This window comes from Gopherus evgoodei, chromosome 1 (assembly GCF_007399415.2).
Source record: "Gopherus evgoodei ecotype Sinaloan lineage chromosome 1, rGopEvg1_v1.p, whole genome shotgun sequence".
Lineage (NCBI taxonomy): Eukaryota > Metazoa > Chordata > Testudines > Testudinidae > Gopherus > Gopherus evgoodei.
In genome coordinates this window covers 271,782,010-271,797,780 of record NC_044322.1, presented here as the reverse complement: position 1 = coordinate 271,797,780, position 15,771 = coordinate 271,782,010, and the positions used below count along the sequence as shown (strand labels likewise).

General features: G+C 39.8%; 1 protein-coding gene across 9 annotated transcripts in view; it reads right to left on the bottom strand.

Annotated features, from left to right (window-relative positions):
• Nucleotides 1–891: 891 nt before the first annotated feature.
• The window catches only part of TNRC6B (trinucleotide repeat containing adaptor 6B), a 258,765-nt gene continuing 243,885 nt past the window's right edge, over nt 892–15,771 (bottom strand). For all 9 annotated transcript variants that reach the window (XM_030546761.1, XM_030546819.1, XM_030546830.1 and 6 more), the window contains one exon: nt 892–14,737. In XM_030546761.1, coding sequence (XP_030402621.1) covers nt 14,350–14,737 — 388 coding nt within the window. In that variant the 3' untranslated portion in view covers nt 892–14,349. The remainder of the gene's footprint in view (nt 14,738–15,771) is intronic.

Sequence of the window (15,771 nt, the reverse complement as noted above, 5' to 3'; positions counted from 1 at the left end):
AAGACACACACAGGCCCCAGAAAGCTGATATGCAGCAGCACTTTCAAAAGAGCAAGGCAGAGGGATTGAGCTTCAAAAAGGATCTCACAGGTTGTTTAACATACATTGCATACAGCTTCATGTGCAAAATATAAATTACACTAGAACCTCACGAACATCTCGGGAATGGAGGTTGTTCGTAACTCTGAAATGTTTGTAACCGAATAAAACAGCATGATTGTTCTTTCAAAGGTTTACAGCTGAACATTGACTTAATACAGCTTTGAAACTTTACTATGCAGATGAAAAATGCTGCTTTTAACCATCTTAATTTAAATGAAACAAGCACAAAGTTTCCTTACCTTGTAAAAAAAAAAATTGTTTTAAGCTTTTCCTTTATTCTGTTGTTAGTTTACATTTAACAGGACTGTATTTGCCTTTTTTTTGGGGGGGGGGGGGTGTCTCAGCTGCTGCCTGATCACATACTTCTGGTTCTAAATGACATGTGGGGTTGACCGGTCAGTTCGTAACTCTGGGGTTTGTAAGTCTGAGGTTCTACTGCATGGGCCAAATGTTGTCTGCTATTCACACTGAAGTCAGTGGGACTATTTGCATGAGCAAAGACAGGATTTGGTCCTGAGTCTTTAGTTTTCTGGAAATCTTCCCTGAAACTGCAGTTCTGCTTCTCTGAAAGCACCCCACATTGGGCTGGGCTGGTCACTCAGAGGCATATCTTTTCTACAGTATGTTTTGTATTTTGTTTGCATGACAGCTCTGGGACCACTATAGTCTGAGGAAGTAGATTAAGTTCCTTTTTCTCCTAAATAAACTGTAGATTTGCCAGGGGGATGTAAACTGTGTTGGGGTAGGGAATGGCCAGTTGGCAGAATAAACTGACGAGATACCACAGTATTAAACGCTTAGCAGCCAAACACATTTATTAGTCTCTTTTTTTCCAGGAACCCAAAAATATTTTGTAGTTATAATGTAAGCAACTGAGTTGCACATAATACAATCATATCTTTAAAAAACATAAAAATAAAATAAAAACAAAAAAGCTGTTTAAAAGCCCAAAAAAACCTTCAGAAAACTTATATATGTATTACACCATCTCTCAGTTTCAATGAAATGACGACGACTTAATTCCTTATTACTCTTAATTTGTCACACTCCAATAAAACATCACCCTTTTGTTTGTTTTTTTGAAATCCAGCATGAGAAATACAGTACCTGCTATGGCAAAAAATACACATAAAATGCAACATTTCAGCTTATTTGTACATTAGTAGAGTTTAAACATTTTATTGTTTTTTAAGTGAACCAGTGATTTTAAGTACCACTATACTAAAAGTAAAATAAAAATACAGAAGAGGAGAAGGGGGGGGCAGCCTGCCATACAAAAGCACCTCAAAGTGCTGAGTTTCTGTGTCCATGGAAAACCACTAGGCTAGAAAGCAAGTTCAAACACCAGGGTGTATGGATGGGAATTAAAAAGAAACCTGGGCATGAAAGGAATTGTGTCACCTCCTCTCTATTCTCCCTTGTCTGCTTTCTCTGCTGCCCATCCTAGGGCACCGGGAGGGGGGAGGGGACAGGACCAGAATTAAAATCATTTTTAATAAAGAAAGCTATTTCAAGTATAAGAAAAAAACACTCATAGGTAACTTGCAAAGAGCATCAATACGCGCATCCACCATTTTTATGATTACATCTGCTTGTGGGGGACAGTGTTTCAGCAAGAGGGCTCTAGCTGTACCTTCCTGTTACCTTATTTATGTGCAAAGAAGGAAAGCTGCCTTTTCTAATCCAGCAGTTTTGGACATCAGTGATTATCCACTCTGCACGCACTTATTTATTTAAAGGAAGGAGAGAGGAAGGGGAAACGATTTCAGAAACAAGGCTAGATTAAGTTAACCTCTTCCTCCATTCCTCCTCAAGACACAGCTCCTCCCCCATTACCTGACTTGATTGTTAGCAATGAGGAAAACCTCACCAAACCTCGGATGCCCACCATCAGCCAGGTTCCTGATCAGGTAGAAAGCATTTGTCTTTGTAAACATAGCTCCTTAGGTCTGTGGATTTCAAAGCAGCATTTCATGTCTCCATCCAAATGGTGGAAACTAAAATAGTTTGGAACCCCTCCCCAACATTTGCTTTCCTCACCCCCTCTTCCTAAAAAAGGTTGGTTTTGGAATTTGGTTCTTTTGGGAAAAGACATAACATTGAATTAAAAAGTAAACAGTGCAGAGTTACCATCAGCAGAGCTATGCAATGTTTGTTCTGTTTTCTGTATAGGAAGGAAAACACATCTATCTGCACCTCAGAAATCGTGTGCAATTGCACGCAAATCTTAGGAACGCCCATGCACTATTTCAGTTTTGTTCTTTTTGGAATCATGGACAGATTTCACTTGTGTGCTGGCAGAGGTGGAGATGGTGACATATGGCAGCAGTGAAGAGATGATCCTAAGGCCACAGGGAGCAATGCAAGGGACGGAGAGGACCAGTGAAGTGTCAGGAAAAAAAAGCCTTCAAATACAGAATTGAAACCAAAATCTCAAGATTTCCAAGACCAAATTCCAAAGGCATGGGCTCATATGCACATCCCTGAGACACTCATCCGAGAGAGAAGAAACTGACCACAACATGATCGGAGAGGGGAGAAAGTATCAGAGATTCCCTGACAGCTGTGGGATTTACCCAACAAAGACCTCTTTCCCCATCACCCTCTCAGAGATTCTGGGTGAGCTATAAGGCATATACATAAGCAGCATCTACTATTGAATGTCATTCTCTCTGTTTCAATGTACTATTGGTATATGATGGCTTCTGTGTATTAGGGACAAGGTGACACCTTATTTGAAGTGGTAGTATAACACCATTTTCATAAGTTACAGGGAACTACACTCTCCTCTATTCCTAGAAAAGCATAAAGTGACAAGGCTCTTCCTTTTACAATCCCCATGAGATCTACAAGATACTCCTCCCTTCCTGAAGGCAGGAAGAGATGCGGTCCATGGAGGGATGACACTTCACCACCCAAAGTCTGTTTAAAGGCAGGAAAAAGATGACACATTGCATCCAATTTAGAAATCTGGTGGAAGAGGAGAAAAGTTGCAAGTACATCAATCCAACCAGGCTCAAATGTCTGCTTAAAAGAATGGGCTTGTGACCTATAAGAAAAATGGCATTACTGCATATGGAAGGCAGGGGAGGAGACTGATAGCGAGGGGAAGGAGAAAGTAAGCAATATGGATGGTTTAAACTCTCCATTGACTTCTGCTTTGTTAAGTCATTTAGGATCTAGATTTTTGATGGCTTAAATGTAGAAGTGTTATATTTTCCCCCCATCCCACCCGAAGCAAACAATGTTAAGAATGAGTTATCTTGCTGTTTAAACTCATAATACTTATATAGTGCTTTTTATCTTCTAAGCACTTTACAGACATGAACTATCTGATCCTCACAAAACCCCTGTGAGGTAGGTTAGTATTATTATCCCCATTGTACAGATGAAAAAACGGAGGCAGAGAAGTTAAGTGACTTGCTCAAGGCTAAAGAGGAAGAGGAAGGGCCAGGATTAGAACCCAAGAGTTCCAGGCTCTCAGTCCTGTGCTCAAACCACTAATCTAAGCCTCTCTCCCAGGAGGAGATCTAAGAAGCGGATAAGCCCACCAAGGTTGGAAAAGAACATAGGGCTTGAAAGGTTACATTAAAAAGGGAAATGTACCATGAGGTATTTTGTGATGAAGAATTGAAACTTCAGGATTTTTTTTTATTTTTTAAAAGGCAATCCAACAGTGTGGAACCCTGATAAGATCACATCTGTAAGGCAGGCACAGATGTGAGGAGAGTGTCATCATCAAGTCTATTACTCATTACAGTACTGTGAACGTCAACAAAAAATAAAATTGCTGCATGAAAAACACTGAATACAGGCAAGATAATCTCTCAGTTATGATACTGTTATCTAAGATAATGCCAAGGGTAATGCAGGTACCATGGTTCACCATGGGCAAGGGAAAGTCAAGTCAACACAAGGCTCCTATTAAGACAACGAACAGGGCAGTGAGATTTACATTTTTCTATGAGACCACTTGAAGAAGCCCACTGAGCTCCAGGTACACATATAAGTGACAAAATCAACTGCATTTTGGGGGTGAGAAAGTGAATCCTCTTTTGCCCATTGGGACAGCAGCCACTTCCCAGTACACAAGACTAATTTCTTTAATTTAGATGGCTTTATCTACATTAGTCTTTGTTCCCTAAAATTTTCCATCACTACCACCACCACTACATTACCAGTAGCAATAGTATAAACAAGATATTGGTAGTTACTAGCATTTTAAATGCCAAGTTCTCCTACATCTGCTCTGATCAGGCCTCGCTGACAAGTTAGCTACAACACCAGCAGCCAGTTTGTAATAGTGCTCCCATCCATTAGAGCTGCACCAGAGACAGTAACAGTGGCAATTTTAGGAAAAGGTTCACGTAGACAGTTTATGAGTAAGGAGTGTCTGTGTTCCGATTCTCCTGAGAGAGTAGCTGTTCAAATGGAAAGTGAGTAGGTAAATCCCAAAAGACAGTGCCTGAGGCACTCTGTTTCCTGAGCTTGAAAGGGGCCTTAACATAAGAGATGGTCAAATCATTTCCCAAGGAATGCTGGGGTCTCATGTCACACTGCTGGCCCTTGGTTAACACTGCATGGCTAGAATTCACAATCCTGCAGAATTTGAATTGGATTTTGGAATCAATCTTAACTGACTTCGAAAGAGTCTCTTGGGAACTTCTCTTATCAGAAGTTGGCAATTTTGATAACTAGACAGTTTTGGAGAATTCATCACTCTTTCTCTTTCCCTCCACACCAACATGGATGCACCATGGACACAGAAACTGCTGAACAGTTTAGCAAAGCTACCTCTTCTTCCCCTACACCCCCCCAGCAGAATGCATAGTTTACAATTCACTTACAAAATAAAGAAGCAATGCTGACCACATATGGGACCTTTTTTTTTTTTTTGAAAAAGAAAAAAAACACACCTCTTCTTAAGTTCAGTATCAAAATTCACATTTGCATAATAATACATTTCAAGGCCATTAGAGAGGAATGAGAGCGAAGCAAAGAAAGCTGCAGAGTCTCTCCTCCCTTTGTCTTCCTGAATGGAACTGAAGGGTCCCACTAGGAGTTTCTTTTTGGGGTGAGGACTGAAAGGGGCTAATGCAACAGCTCTTGCACACCTCAGATTTGGGGTGAAGAGGTGGAATAATAGGGAAAAACAAATGGAAGGAGACACTGCAGATTCCCATGTTTAGCTACAAACAGTTTCGAAGAAACAAAAAATTACTTCAGACTTTTTTCTTTTCTTTTTTAAACACTTCTACCTCACCATTTCAAAAACATTTTTTTTATTCTTGTAATACCCTGTTAATTTAAATGGCAACGTTCAATGTGCTGGAAGTTGAAGGGTTGAAAAAAATATAATTTTCCTGTTTCATTAGGACATGGAAAGAAAGGGTAAAAGTGTACCCACAAATGGCAGAAGCTACAAAACACCTTCTTCTCTGCATGCATAAATGTGTCTCAAACATCACTGTGTTTCAATTCTCCAGTGCTTACAAAAAATTAAAGCAAGCCACACACACACACACACACACAAAAAAGAGAAGCTACATAATACAAATATAAATTCAACCTGCAACTGCGGACTAGCCTAAAACTATCATCAGCTTCTGTGCATCATCTTATGTCCCTTCCCACACCCCAAACCTCTACGCCACTTACGATTACTGTGCAGTGTAGAGAATAGCCCAAAGATGCTACTTGTTGAAAGGGATCAGTGGGCTGGCATCTTTATATTTGATGTCTTGAAAGAATGAATTGACCACTGTCTCCCTACTCCAGCCCAAGTAGTCTCCTTAGACAGTTGCTGTACTCACAAAGGCACATTCACAAATACCACATTTAAGTTACTGCTTGTAAAAACAACAAAGAGGTGAAAATGTTAAGCGCTTATACCCCAATCCATCCCTACTGACCCAGGAAGAAGCATCATATAACGCATCACTTGGTGAGACACCACTCTACCTTCAGAAGGTATACATTTCTTAAAGAAGTTTTCCAACACCCCTTCTTTTGTTGTTGCATAAATGAACGCTTTTTTCCATTTTTGGCTTACATGTTTTGGAATACAGCACACCCCCAATATAAAGCTCTGTTGTAAGGCTACCCCCTAAAGTAAGGCTGTTCTATCTTGGCTCCCTTTTCACTCTTCTGCTCCTCCTGCACCCCCCACTAAACATACAAAACATTCAGCACCTTATATAAGGAGGGTGAGCCGATTCTGGAAGGGGTAGGGAAGGGGAAGAAAAGCACTTAATATCATAACCATGTCACTAAAATATCTATCTCCAGCAAGCTGTGCAACCTGCTCTTGCTGCTCAACATTAGTATTAAGAAGGAACCATGTTCACCTAAGGGTGTTTCATCTAAAACACGAGAGAAACTTCCATTTATTTGTCATGGTTAAAAACAGTTAAAAAATTGATGAATTTTGTTATTTGAATGCATTGATTTGTACTTTACCTAAGATGAGGCATTTAGTGCTTAAAAAGAAACACTTTTTGCTAAACACTGCCTCTCTTTTGTTTGTCCATGCAAACTCTTCCCATGTCCCCTCTTCTCCCTCTGCCCACCAAATAGCCAAGAGACTGTGCCACAAAGAATATTCAGTGGCTGTCTGGCACATAACTTTCTACCACTTTATCTGGAGTGCACTGTTTGTGTTTATAGGAATGGTTGTCAGGGTCAAGTCAAAATTATTCCAACTCTCTGGCTAAGAAAAAAATTTTAAAATTCCACCTGGTTTTAACACTGCTGGATGCCCCCATTACTGACTGCCACATCCACAGCAGGAAATGGCTCTTTGCTCAGGACACTTAGTTTGCAAGATGCTCTTTTCACAACCCAAGGTTCTGGGAGATTTTCAGATACTTTCCTGCATACCTTTATAAAAAGCAATACACACACACCCTTGCAGCATGTGAATGTTGCTTTGTTGCATGCCACTTATTAGGTTACATCTACATTGGCCTGACAACAAAGTTTAAAAAACAGGCTTAGAACCCTACAAGTCTGGAGACCATTAGAACATTTTCTGTGGCACAGATGGGATCTTAACCATTTTCCATAATGGAGCTAAAGCACATCCAAGGTTTTAGCCAGCCACAGAACATGGCTGAAGTCCAATCTACACCACAAACCAAACTGCTGTAACGAGGTCCACTGACTCAGTTTTAATAGCAGCATTGTGGACTTTATTGTGGACAAACAGGGTTCTAATACAGCCTGGCCAGTCAGTGTAAAAAGGACTAAACTGTATGACCTTATTGATTTCAGGGAAATTTTGCCAAAATGTCTCCACTGTTGGTAATACAAGTTCATTTGTGCTGGTATTTGCAATGGTGAGATATTTTTAAAAAACTTCTGTAGAGGAGACAAAACTTATTAGAACAGTGCTTAAAAGGTTAGTCTCTAGGTAGGGTACAGTCCTAGCTGCAAACTCTATTTAGCTACAAAGATTTAAGCTAATTTTGCAGAAAATTTTGCACAAGTTTCCCATCATTAACAACACTTATTCAGCCACACAAGAAGCCTTAGTGTTGGTGGACTTCTGGTACTGTAAGCATCACGTCATCTATAGTCTGTTCAGAGTAGGTATAATCAACATGATGCTTAAAACGCCAGAGGCAACTGGTGGCCCCTCTATGTTGGACTCCTAATGTCACTAATACTACCAGTTGGATTTCTTTTCTTTTTTTGAAAAATTAGTGTAGAAAAGGCTACAGGTTCTGCATATGTTGTTTCAGCTACAAGACAAAACTCACTCTTAATAAAATTATACTCTCCTGACAGCATTTTTTAGTTTCTTATACATCATTTCAACTTTGTATTTTTGGGAGTATTTTCTGCATTACTATTTTGCATATTTACAGTTAAGGAGACATCCATCCTTGCGATAATGGAATTTTTCCCAGGGCAGATAAAAAAAAATTAACTTCCATCCCAGTCAATCAGGACTTCATATCCTGAGCGACTACGTGCAAAGCATTATAAGAGCATCTCAGAATACTGGAGAAGTCCTGGATTCTGAAGTCACATGGTTTGCAGTGAATTTAATATGCATGGACAGGCAGGTGTTCCTGGTTGTCTGGTAGTACTATAGCCTCACAGCTACAATTTTAAATCCTGATCCTGCAACCTCTTACTTAGACAAATAGCCCTTACTCCTGTGAGTAGCACTTACTCATTCAAGTCAGTGGCACTAATTTGAGAGAGCCACATGCAAGAGCAAAGTCAGACCCAGGAAGAGGGAAAGGCAGCTGAGGGATGAAGCAGAAGATTATTCTACAATCAAGGCATGAACAGAGGAGGTGTGGCAGCATTTGATAAGGAAGGAGAGCATACACTGAGGAGAAAGTTGGCTTTTACAAAGTATTACACCAGTCACCTTTGCCAGTTCAAATCCCTGCAATGAAAAACAGTGTTAAGTAGGAAGACCAAGATTTCTAATGTACTAATTTTTGAAAGCTTCAAGATGAATTTAAAAAGAAAAAAAAAAGAGAGGTCAACTTAATACAAAGGCTGAATTGTTCTCTAATATTGGAGTCTACTGCAAACTTCCTGTTTATACTTCAGAGTAAAACGTGTTTGGCTTAAGGTCTCTGTTCAATACATAAATTCTTCGGTCTGTTTAACCTGGACATCAGAAAGCCAAAGTCTAAGAAAAAATTCACACCATCTGATTGTAGAGGTCCTCAGCATTGATGGAAAAGTGTCCAGAAAAGCACAGGCATATTTGAAAAGACTAAAAGTCTTCCCAAAGAGCACCCAGTGCAAGAAATTAAATCTGCTTTCCACTAGAAGTGGTGTTATATTTTAAGACTTCCTACTTTGCTCATGTTTCTCATTTTGCATACTAGAAATCTTCACTATCACTTTCATAAAAGTTACTATGGCAGAAGGGAGAAGAGATCAAACCCATCTAATTCAGAGAATAAGCCTACAGACAATTCAGGCAACATTCAGGGGAAGGGGGGAAGCAGCTGGTACTGGAGCAGAATTTATAGAAAATAGAACGTAAAAGGAAAAATTGCTAAAATGTAATTAGAAAAATTAAAACAGTGGAGGATTAAAACAGAGGAGACAGGAAATCAGGAAGAAAGGAATAATAATTGAGACATGTATGTGTTTAGATTATATGGCCATGAGGAGCAAGAATCAAGAACAGAACTGCTACAAGGTGCATTCTTTGTTTCTTCATTAACATCTTGGGAAACTGAAGATGTTGTTTTTGAGACTAACAGGAAGGACTTGACATTTGACCTCAACTGGCAGTAGAGATTCATAATCTATTCCAAGATGTGCCCTTTCCACTTCTTCTCACAAACTTTTCCTAGTTTTCTTTTCATGGTGTTCATGTGAAACAATGCTAGCAGCAACTGGCACATTTTTCCTGACCAGGACAGTCACAAATGCCTTCTCGAGAACAGTGATCTAAAAGCCAGATCTACCCAGTACCAAATCCTACTTGCCTCTTTCAGGCACTGACGTCAAATAGAACTGCTTGTTTGAGAAAGGCAAGCCATATTTGGCCTATAGGAGAGTGCTGTCTGGTTAGCATGGTCCTCCAAAACTATTGTTCAAAATGGTCAGAAAAAACATTATAGAACCAAGCTAGTGACAGCGTTTAGACAAGTATTACTTGCATGGTTTCAACTATAAATTTGGACAGGACCAAAATTGACAACTAAATTTTTTCAGACTGGAAAATGGGAGGTATTAAAGTCCCTCAAGCAACTTATAAATTGATGACTCAAGATACAAGTGCCAAAGATAAAGCCTATATAGAGTTCAGGGATGGGGGTGTTTTTGGAGAGGGGAAGGATGCCCTTATGAAATGACACAGCCAAAGATTCAGTGTTCTAACCTCTTAGTAGTCATCAGCTATGGCTGTTTCCAAGGGACTGCAGCAAAGGCCTTGGTTGTTTTTCACTAAGTCCTACCATTTTCTGTTCTTTGGACATTGCCAATTGATAAAGCACAGCCTCTGGCAAAGCATTCAGATAAATATCTTCCCCTCAATTTAAAAAAAGAAAAAGAAACTAAATCCCTCTCTATGGGCCAATCACACTATGATTTTCCAAATTAACTTGGCATATTGTTTTTAACGCACTTGCATGCACACACTTGTACGAAGAATGCAACACACAAACAGAGCACAACTGAAGTGATAGGAGAAACTTGGCATTTGATTTTTCAAATCATAAAAAGCATTCTTACTTCTTCTGTTATGTAACACACTGCATCAAGTTTTCTATCCTAAGAGCAGGTGCATTCATTTTCATGGAGTGACTGGATCACATATGCCTCCATTTGCAGAATGTGTGGGTATATGTACAAAGGCACTAAAGTGGCTTGTGGTTTCTGCCTAAAAACTTCAGGCAGATTAGGCCCCTCTCCCCTTTCTGGTGGGAGACAGGAGTTATTCATCCCAACACTGAGATCAGCAAAGTTGTTCTCAGGGCGGGGAGGCCTGACAGCTGGCACCTGTGGGATCAGCAGGAGAGCTTAAATATTCCCCTCAAAAAACCTAAAATTAAAGTACATTTCTGGGTGAAAGACAAAGAAAAGAAAGCAGCAAATCTTCATAATGGGGATTAACATTGACTAAGGGGTAGTTGGAAACTTAAAAATAATCACTTTTGTTCTCTAATGTACACTTCACAGGAGACTTCCAAATTCTCTCCCCTCTTGATAATTTTCTGTATTAAAAAGGAGACAAGATACAACCACTCCATTGCTAGGATATTCCATAGGTATGGGTTAGGTTTACAGTTTCTTTTTTTTTTTTTTAAAAGGTGCTTGGAGGGATAGTTCAGTCTAATTTTCATTGAAAAAGAACTAAGTGATTATATTTCCATTCACACATCTCTCTCCCACCCCATGCAACTGTACCCACATGAGACTAACAGCACTCTACAAAGAACAACCCTTCTCCCACAACTTGGTTTTTTAAGAATACAATGAATTTCTGTTGTGCTTATTGAATTTGTCATAATTATTATTTTTTACAGTCTTTAAAATGCTTGATCCCCAGTTATGACAGTAACATTTGGAGATTTTTCTGCTTTTTAATTTTTTTTTTAAGTAAAAACTTTCAAAGTTTTTGAAGATTCAGGAACTTGTAAAAGTTTATCAACAGGAAAGAAACAGCCATCTATTTAGGATAAGATAAGGTTAAATAAACCATCTTCAAAAACTGGCTTCCTACCCTAGAATTCCTGAGAAAGCTTGCAAATTTAAAGCAGGAAAATAAATGTTAAAACAAAAACAAAGAACACTGTTAAATGCTCCCAGAGTTAGTCTTCATCTAATATATATGCATGCATGCATGCGTGAACTTTTTGGTCTTTTTTTGTGTGTAAGTTTTAATTTTTTTTCCTCTTTAAGCTTACTATGGAAGAACATTTTAGCTTTTCATTTTTAAATATTTCAAATCCCTCATTATGTCTTGTAAACAAGAGGGGCTCTAGCACCCGGCTTTCACCGTAGTATCGCAATGAACTCATCTAACCCAAAGTGCAGGTAAAGGGACCTTAGGGCAGGTTGGGAGAGAGAAGTGAAGGGGTGGGACCACAGCAGTGAACCAGCATGGGCGAGTCACATGACAGAATGGATACTGGCTTATTCAGGCCATTATAGGTGCTTCATTGGAAAAGTACTGCTGGCACAGGGGTTTTATCTCTCCTGCATCTCTGCGCATGGCTGATCTTCATGCTGAGGCTACCAGAGACAATGTAGCTCTGCCTGGGGGGAGGGAGGGAACAAACCTAACTGGCAGGAGTTGGAAGAAAAACATTGGCTTCAATGTGTATGGTGGGATGGAGGAGAGGGCACAATAAAAAAAAACAAAAAACAAAAAAAAACAAAACACAAATAAAAAATAATATTCAAAAAATGACCAGATAGTATGTTGCAGACTCCAGTTTATACACCCACACCCTTTGGGTCACATAACACTTTGCATATGAATCTATAAGCATATTTAGATGTAGCATTCCCCTCAGTCAGCCTTCAATGTCACACTGGGTTTACACAGATATGGCAATTTTAAAAAGTCTCAGAATTCCCCCACCTTTCCCTCCTCTCTCTCTCTCTCTCTCACACACACACACACACACACTATTTCAGTTTGCCTTTTCCATTCCCCTCAATGTTTAAAGAGTTAAATACATTAGACACTATTGTATCCTTCAGTGAAGATGCTAAAGAAAAGAGATTACCCTCCCCTCCCCACATCTACAGTTAATAAGGACAACAGAGGTATGCTCCCACTCAGGGTTGGAATGGGTAGGTATTTGCTGGTACAGAATGTCAGCACTTTATGCTAAACAGTATAACACAGAGCTTGACACCATCCAACTAGTGGTGGCACTTCTCAGAAGAGTACCGTCCTCTCTCTTCCCTCTTCTCCCTGCCCCCACAAAATATCTCCTGCTTTGTGTAAAGGGATGTTCCTTCAGGTCTGCTACAGCTCTTTTCACAACAAGCAGTGTTGTAAGTTTTGTTCCCAGCGTGCACACGCACGCACACACTGGCTAGCACTGTGGATTAAAGGTCACCCCATCCTGCCCAGAGTACTACTACACTGATGCTCAAAAAATCCCAAACAAATCTTTCGTTAAATACAGAAATTAAAAAGCAACAGTACAGAAAAAGTAAAAACAAAAAAAGGTGCAATACTTTAAAAAAAGTCTTTGCTAGTTATATACTTGCCTAAGCAAAACCACGTACACAGGAAAAAACACAACACAGAGAAACAAAAGGAAACATTTGAAGTACACACTGGTTTAAGAACATTCGTAAGTAAACGTTTCTGTCAGCGATGGCCTGGTACTGTAATACACCACGGCCTGGCACAGGTAACACTCATCAGAAGGGATGCAGAAAGGAGTTAGCTGCATGTGCTTTCAGGAGATGAGGCAGGCAGGCCAGCAAACTGCTGACACAACTTAGTTTTGTCAGTTTTAATATAAGCAGTAAATCAATTAAGAGAATAATGTTGGTTGGGCTGGAATTTCAGGGTTTTGATGGATACTTCATGAATGGACATGAGTACATGTATACAGTTTGGGGGAGCGATGAGAGACTCATTTTCCAAAGATACTGAAGATTGCAAGGGACTAGATAAGAACACTGGTCTTAGCCACATATAAACGTGATGTCTTCTATCCTCTGTTTTACCCTCCACAGAAGAAAAAAAGAATGGCTTGCATTATAAAACAAACATTCTAGGGTTTACTCATCAAAACCCCACATGCAGACATAAATAAATAAATACACTGCTACTCAAAAGACAACACTGGCTCCCCTTCACACCAAATCCTTCGGACATGGCAGTGTTTTGCTCTACCACAGGGTTAGAACAAGGGCTAGGAAGCAACAACCCACATTCAATATGATCTGCAAACTTGAATTAGCACCCTCCGAAAATCAATTAAAAAAACCAAAAAGATTTGACAAATCCAGCCCAAGAAAATTTTGTTTCAGTCACTGGGATTCCTCTATACTTGTTTTCAGAATCAAGACACACAGATGGCCAGCCAGCCCATAGACCCATCAGCAATGCAGCATTCTGAGACAGTCGAGAGAGAGGGAGAAAATGCGCGCTCACCAGAAACAAGCACACATGGGCAGTTACATGTGCCAGAACACACTGGTATTTCTCAACCAGCCAATCACAAAGTGTTGGGATTTTTTTGAGGGTTTTTTTTTTTTTCATTTTTTTTTGTTTTTAAAGTGAGGCTCCGTCAAGTCTTCCCCTCCCCCACCCCTGCAATTCTTTTGAACCCCAACCCCACCCAACATGGTAGACCTAAGGACGGAAACACACCCAGTGCAAACAAAGTTAAAAAGCTATTTTTCAGTATATATGTTTCTTAGCAACAACTTCCGTATAACATGAAAAAGTGAAAAACTAGAAACTAATTTTTTTAATTTTTTGTGTTTAAATTTAAATGGTATGTGTACTTGCTTCACATTGTCTTTCTAAGTTGGCGTTCATGATTCAAGTATTTCAAGAGTGATATGTTCTCTTTTTGGATTCATATTCCAAACGAAAAAACTGAAGTTATATAAGGGAGGCAACTATGTGCTCAGACAGTCTGTCAATGACCCACCTTTTTTCTCTCTCCGTTTTCTTTTTTCCTTTTAAAAATGTATTTATTGCAAGTTGAAAAAAAACGAAAAGGTCAAGTTAGTGCTGCTGCTGTTCCAAAAAAGGTCACGAGGTCAGAGTTGAAAGTTCTAAGTTCAGATTGAATCCGACCCTCCTCCCAGAAGGTCTCCAGGTAGTAAGGGAGCAGGACTGCCCATTCTATGGGGATCCTCTACACTTGGGACCCCCCACAAGCTTGAAGAATAGTTTGGAGGCCCCCACAATGAAGCGCCAGAGAGATCGCCCCCACTGCTGCTGCCACCACTGCTGCTCCACTGCCCAAGCCCTGCTGACCCACCAAAAAGATTCAAAGGAGGTCCAACTGCATCTGTCTGGTTCTGTCCTGTCTCCAGGGATTGCCAGCCTGCTGCGGGTGCACTTGGGGTTGCTGCAGGTGTCGGGGGCTGAGCTTGTGCCAGAAAGCGACTAACCTCCTCATCTGTGGCAAATTCAGCCAGGATGGTAGTGTTTCCCAACACACACCTGTGGGGGCAGGGAGAAAAAAGGGTGAACGAGAAACAAAGTTCACATAAAAACCAGGGTACATGCACAGGATTCCAAACCTTGGACACAAAATGGCAAAGACTGCCCAGACCAGCAAGGAAATTAGTGGTAGAACTAAGCAAGGGAGGTGGGTGCAGTCATCTCCACTTTACCAGTTTAATCAGATTCTGCAGAACACAAACTTTCCGTTTTTTAAAAAAAATGACAGTATGTAAGTATATCTCTTATGGCTGTGCAGGAAACCCAGTCCACAGAGAGAGTATGAAACATTAACAGAGTCATAAATATGCATATGAAAGAGAATTCCCCGGTCCAGTGTGAATTATCATTCCAAAACACAAAAGCTTAAGAAAAGGTTAGAAATCAAAGAACTTCAGAATGAAAGAAAAGAAATTTCTTGGATTCCCAACCTTTTCTTAAGCTTTAACATTTCTGAAAGGTAACTGAGAACATGGGAAGAAGTCTTTGCTCCCAAGACTGCATGCACTTCCAAAGCAAGCCAGTCTCACACTCAAATTTAAGAAAACTAACGGAGGCCTGAGAACAGGAAATCAAGTCTGGGATCTGCAAATTTATTTTAAGTTCCCCTGAGTTAAAACCACATTCTATTTTGTCTTTTCCTAGCCCTATTTTTCTGCATTGCAGTGCCCCAAGGAGTAAAGATTACTCAGAAGAGAACTGAATAATCACTGCAGATGGGTAAAAACCAGCAATGGGGAAAAAATGCAGAAATTGTAACGTTTCTCTTTGAGACATTTTAATTAAAATGTTCCAAACTTCAAGAAAAAAAATCAAAGATTTTTTAATTAAAAATTTTTTTCAAAAATCTTTTGTAGAAAGAGTTAAAAAAAAAAACATTTTCACACAAATAAAAGTTTTTTTTCCTCTACTGCAAAGGTTCTCAAATTGTGGCCCATGTTGAACTTGCTGGGGGCTCAAGGGGAGCTAGCGGGTCATATAATGCTGCATATTCCCATTCCTGATTTCCAGCTACTATATTATCATTAAAACAC